The sequence below is a fragment of the Amblyraja radiata genome, chromosome 4 (genome assembly GCF_010909765.2).
Source record: "Amblyraja radiata isolate CabotCenter1 chromosome 4, sAmbRad1.1.pri, whole genome shotgun sequence".
Classification (NCBI taxonomy): domain Eukaryota; kingdom Metazoa; phylum Chordata; class Chondrichthyes; order Rajiformes; family Rajidae; genus Amblyraja; species Amblyraja radiata.
In genome coordinates, this window is record NC_045959.1 from 44193076 (window position 1) to 44199075 (window position 6000).

At 43.2% G+C, this 6000-nt stretch overlaps 1 protein-coding gene across 1 annotated transcript in view; it reads right to left on the minus strand.

Moving 5' to 3' along the window:
- Positions 1-3499, minus strand: part of pi15 (peptidase inhibitor 15) — a 39054-nt gene extending 35555 nt beyond the window's left edge. Inside the window, exons 1-2 of the mRNA XM_033019276.1 lie at positions 3167-3499; positions 2566-2859 (exon numbers count right to left, since the gene is read on the minus strand). Coding sequence (XP_032875167.1) covers positions 2566-2844 — 279 coding nt within the window. The 5' untranslated portion in view covers positions 2845-2859; positions 3167-3499. The remainder of the gene's footprint in view (positions 1-2565; positions 2860-3166) is intronic.
- Between the last annotated feature and the right edge of the window lie 2501 nt (positions 3500-6000).

Here is a 6000-nt window from a genome sequence, read left to right on the forward strand (position 1 = left end):
GCCTGCCTAAATGACTACCGCCCTGTCGCCCTGACCCCAATAATAATGAAGTGTTTTGAACGCCTGGTGAAACCCCACATTACTGCCAGCCTCCCCTCATCGTTAGACCCCCTCCAGTTTGCCTATCGCCCCAACCGTTCTACAGAGGATGCCATCTCTACCACGCTGCACACAGTACTCACGCATCTGGAAAACAAAAACACATACGCCAGAATCCTGTACATTGACTTCAGCTCAGCGTTTAACACCATCATCCCACAGAGACTTGTGGAGAAACTAACCCTGCTGGGCCTCAACACCACCCTGTGTCACTGGATCTTGGACTTTCTGACAGAGAGACCGCAGTCAGTCCGTGTTGGCAAGAACACATCAGGCTCGATCACGCTGAGCACCGGCTCCCCTCAAGGCTGTGTGCTCAGCCCGCTGTTGTTCACATTGCTCACACATGACTGTGCTGCCAGATTCAGGGACAATAAGGTCATAAAATTCGCGGATGACACAACAGTGGTGGGACTCATCAGCGGAGATGATGAATCAATGTACAGGGAGGAAGTAAAACAACTAGTGGACTGGTGCAGCAAAAATAATCTAGAATTAAATGTCGACAAAACAAAGGAGATGGTTGTCAACTTCAGGAGGGCGCAGCCAAAGCATACACCCCTCAACATCAGTGGCACCACAGTGGAGAGAGTGGAGAGCATAAAGATCTTCGGTGTGTAAATTACAGACAGTCTCACCTGGTCCAGGAACACCACTGGGACCGTCAAACGAGCCCATCAGCGACTGCACTTCCTGAGGAAACCAAAACAGGCCTCACTCCCCACCAACATCCTCAGGACTTTCTACAGGGGTACGGTGGAGTCTGTACTCACGTACTGCATAAATACGTGGTACTCCGCCTGCAACTGCTCAGACAGGAAGGTTCTGCAGAGGGTAGTGAGGGGAGCAGAGAGGATCATTGGCGTCTCCCTACCCTCGGTACAAGAACTGTTCCAGAGCCGCTGTCTGAAAAAAGCTCAGAGAATTGCTAAGGACAAACTGCACCCCCTCCACACACACCTGGATCTCCTGCCATCAGGCAAGAGATATCGCAGCGTCAAAGCCCAGACTACAAGACTGCTAAACAGCTTCCTGCCACAGGCTGTGAGGCTGCTAAACAGTCACTCTGTACTCAGTCACCTGATTCTGCGGCTTGGCACGGACACTTTAATAACTGGCACTGGCCACTTTAATAACTGGCACTGGCCACTCAAATCAGCTGCCCCGGACATTTTTATGATTGGTTTTACTGTATTTTAACGTTGTTGTTTTACCTGCTTTTAACTATTTATACTGTTCCATCAGGGACTGGATTGTTTTTAGTGTTATTATGTGTGAAATGTTTTAAATTTCATGTGCGATGCTCCGGTATTCCCTGGGAAACGTCTTTTCATTTTGCACTGTACAACTGTTGCTTGCAAAATGACAATAAAGGTTGATTGATTGATTGATTGGAAAAAATGTACTAGTTCCAAGCACTTACTAGCTGGGGGGAAAAAATGGATAATTCAGCACTACAGCCAGAAAATACACCCAGCAGTGTGGAACCCTGCGAACATGATTCATTATGTGTGTTCTGCCGAAATTGTGAATATGCTGCCCATTTATACTGAACACAAGACAGCTTTATCTAGGAGGAACTGGGCTGACTAAATCAAAATGTACCAGCCTACTCCTCTCTTATTCATTTTGCTACACGGATAATGAGCCAAATGAAGCAACTCTCTCAATGTAAGAGGAGCTGACAAGGTGATGTTCTTTAACATGGTTAATTTTATCATACGCTTGAAAAGAAATAGAAAAATAATCATTATTCACCATTTCTTTCAAAATTAATTATAATGAAAATACATTAATTAGCAAAAACATGAGGAAACTATTGCTAATCTCAACATTTCAACTACTTTTGGTTAAAAAAAATAGATTACTAATGTCTGTTGAAGTAATGTTTTGCTTGTTTGTATATTCCATTGTTTGTTATTACTTTGATTAGTAGGACATACACAAGTTGATAAATAAATATTAAAACCACTAAGCAGTTTAGTGGATACCTTACAAGCATCACCGCCCGAGACACATATACTCTAAAATACTGTAATAGGTTTTCAAAACAACTCGCAATATTGCCAAATTACAATGCGAGGATTGAAAAAGATTGGATTATTTTTGACAAACAATAGTTTATTAGCATTAATCCCTTCATTATAAAACTCTCTGAAGGTGGGATGAACCCTAGCACCGGCATGCGAAGTAATCAATGCCCCTGTTTTCTTTAGCGTCCGTTTTTGGCATTCATTGCGATTTTAAATAAACCGCGAAAATGTTTGAAGATCACCAGTTTTTATTTTGGTTCTGGCTTTCAAATATGTCCTCTCTCCGGCAGGGGGAGTGAAATTATTGAGAGCTTTGGGAGTCTGGTGTTATTTTCCCTCTGCTCAAACTAGAACACGCCTATAATTTAGTGATTGGTGAACATGCAGACTAATGCATGCAGACATGCATTCAGAAGCGGATCGGTGAACTCACCATGTATTCCATGTTTGCAGCAGGTGGGGTGACACGACCTCGAACTTTATTGTGGTAATCGAGAATAGCCGATATGTCATTCTGTGAGATGTATCGCCTCCGTCTGGTTTTAGGGACGTTCTCGGGTGCCGGATATTTTCTCCAAGGCAATTCTGTACTGCTGAAGTTTGATGAAAGGAGCATGTCGCTGGCGTTTACCAAAATAGATGCACTTGTTCCCTGCACAGCGCACAATAACCTGATTAAACTTAGAATGGAGCAGAGCCTCATGGTTGCCATCGGGAGAGCGGAGCGCTGCAAATCAGAGGTTACACCGAATAAAGAACAATATGTGTGCAGGTAGATCATTATAAAGATGCAACATCTCCAAACTCTTGGTTCATTCAATTAATGAGAACATCTGTCCAGAGAACCCGTATCCTACACCAAATGCATTTATTAACTACATACCATTCTCTTATCAAACGCAAATAAATAGAAACATTCAAATGGAAATATTGAAAGATACATCTGATGAATTTTGCATTTCCTTGTAACCCGGCTGAATTCCGTGTTCTGATTTTTTAAATATGCCTCGAGTGTAACGTTAAATATAACTCACCTGCTGCAAGCAGTCACTGGCAAAAATATACCACGAGCCCTTCCAAGTTTCGAAGTCCGTCTGGAAGAAATTTTGAAAAGTGTATTGCGATGCGAGGGAGGCAAGACTAACTGTAATGCAGAGCCGGAGGAGTCGTATCAGAGAGGGGGATTTCTGCTGGACTGACTCGGTTCTTATTGTGCTTTTATATTGGGTAAACGACTGAGGAAGGCACACTCATTCTCTTTGATGATGGTGTCTCGTTAACGCTTCACACCCCCTGAGTTCAGTACATTATCAGTTGGAGACCCGTTGCCTTCATTGGCGCTCTTTACCCTGTTTCCAGACTTTCATCATATTTATTCCAAACCACATGTGCGTATGATTTGAAGACCTGGCAGGGGAGGAGAACACGGTGCGTAGTGTCAGTACAAATAATGAAACTTGTTCTCGGCCCTCGTTTCTTTTTGAAAGATTGCAGACACAGAGAACAATATTATAAATGCAGTACTTCGGAAATTGTCCAAATCATTGTTGAGTGTTTGTGCAGTAACTTTATTATGGAAAGACACAGAAGATTCATTCGTATTTTTAAAAGAAACACATTATATTAAATTTATTGTAAATTAAGTCAAGTTTGGTTCAATTTCACTTCATGATGATAATGAGCTCGGATTTCTAAATATTTTTTTCCAGTTAATTAAAATGTAAATCAAGAGCATCGCTTGCGCCACCTGCATTAGATGTTTATAAGGGTTATAAGGAATAGACTGCTAGACCGTTGTCTTTAGTCAAGTCTTTCTGAACGATGCGCCAAGCAATCTGGAACTCACAATGCGTTGCACAACGAACATTTAATAATAAATTTACCCTGGGTGAAATTTATTTTAAAACAAATTTGCACCGATTCCCAATAAGTTTCTGTTTTACAGGAATTCAGAGCAGTAAAATTATTATTCACGTTGCCTCGGGGTTTCAAGGGCGAACATCACGCCTGACTGTATATTAGAGGGATCTGAAGCTTAGATGGGGATGTCAGCTGAAACCTTACACGCTAAACATTATTGGACCACATTTTGCAGCGTCTGATTTCGAAAGGGCCGGGACCTTAGCTATCACTTCGGTGCTCAGTTTACATGTTTTATTTAATTTTTGCCAAAGAACCACAGCTTGAAGCTGCTCGTGTTTTTTCATGCCGCAGATCAAATGAACGCCGAGAGCAATGTGACGCACGAACCCTGGTAGAGAGGTTGGAGTTATTTATTTCCACGATAACTTTGTGTTGGCAATCAGTCCATCAGGCAAAGGACGGGAACTCACCGAAGACCATTCCGACTTCTTGTTTGACCCGTGCCTTTGAAAGATGAATCGTTTAGTCCTGTTCCCCACAGTCCTGCGAAGGACAGAACAAGGGTAGTAAAGATAGGAGATTAACCAGTGTTGACGTGAACGATTCTACTTCATCCACTGTAGTGTAGTTTAATTTAGAGATACAACATGGAAACAGGCCGCTCGGCCCACCTGGTCCATGCTGACCACCGGTAAACCGTTCACACTAGTTCTATGTTATCGTACTTTCTCACCCACTCTCTGTGCATTAAGGGCAATTTTACAGAAGGCAATTAATCTACAAACCTTCACGTCTTTGGGGCGTGGGACCCGGAGAAAACCCACACAGTCACAGGGAGAAGATGCAACAGACAGACTTCACCGGAGTTGAGTTTAGTTTAGTTTAATGTCAGGTGTACTGAGGTACAGTGAAAAATATCTTTGCTGCATGCCATCCAGTCCGCGGAAAGACAATGCATTATTACAACCAAGCCATCCACACCGTACAGATACAGGATAAAGGGAATAACATAAAGGCCAAAGTAAAGTCAGATTAAAGATAGTCCAAGGATCTCCAGTGAGGTAGATGGTAGCTCAGATCCGCTCTCTATTTGTTGATAGGGTGGTTCCGTTGAGTAGAGCAGGGAAATGGGATAAGCAGGCAGTAAGTATAGACTGCAAATCCATTTCTGCAAACATATCTGAGATTTGTCATGGATGCAATCAATAGGCTTATGCCTATTTTTTTTATGCCTGCTCTTAGCCTCTCCCAATAGCCGAGACCCTCTATTTTAGAGGGATATAGACCAAACATGGGCAATTGGGATTTGCAGAGCAACTTGGTCGGCATGGACGGGTTGGGCCAAAGGGCCTGTTTCCATGCTGTTCGGTCCTATGTCTGTGCCAACCCTAAACCACCCATCTACAATAATCCTATATTAACATAGAAACATAGAAACTAGGTGCAGGATTAGGTCATTTGGCCCTTGAAGCTAGCATGCCATTCAATATGATCATGGCTAATCATCCAAAATCAGTACCCAGTTCCAGCTTTCTCCCCATATTCATTGATTCTGTTAGCCCTAAGAGCTATATCTAATGCTCTCTTCAATATATCCAGTCAATTGGCCTCCACTGCCTTCTGTGGCAGAGAATTCCACAGATTCACAACTCTCTGGCTGAAAAAGTATTTTCTCATCTCAGTCCTAAATGGTCTATCCCTTATTCTTAAACTGTGACCCATGGTTCTGGACTTCCCCAACATGGGGACATTTCTTCCTGCATCTTCTTTCTTCTTAAGACCCCTTTGGTCGTAGCTGACCATGAGTGTCTCCAGGATGCTATTCCCTATATGGAGTACGCCTTTGTGTGACTTTACTTAACGTGGGGAGACAGGTGCCAGATAGCCACCCCACGATCCTTGACAGATCTGGGTCAGGGTCCTGTGGCATGGAGTCTAAGACGACCAGAGACCCTTTTCTGCTGCAGCCTTCATCTGCCTTCCCAGCCGTTGTGACGCTCCACTA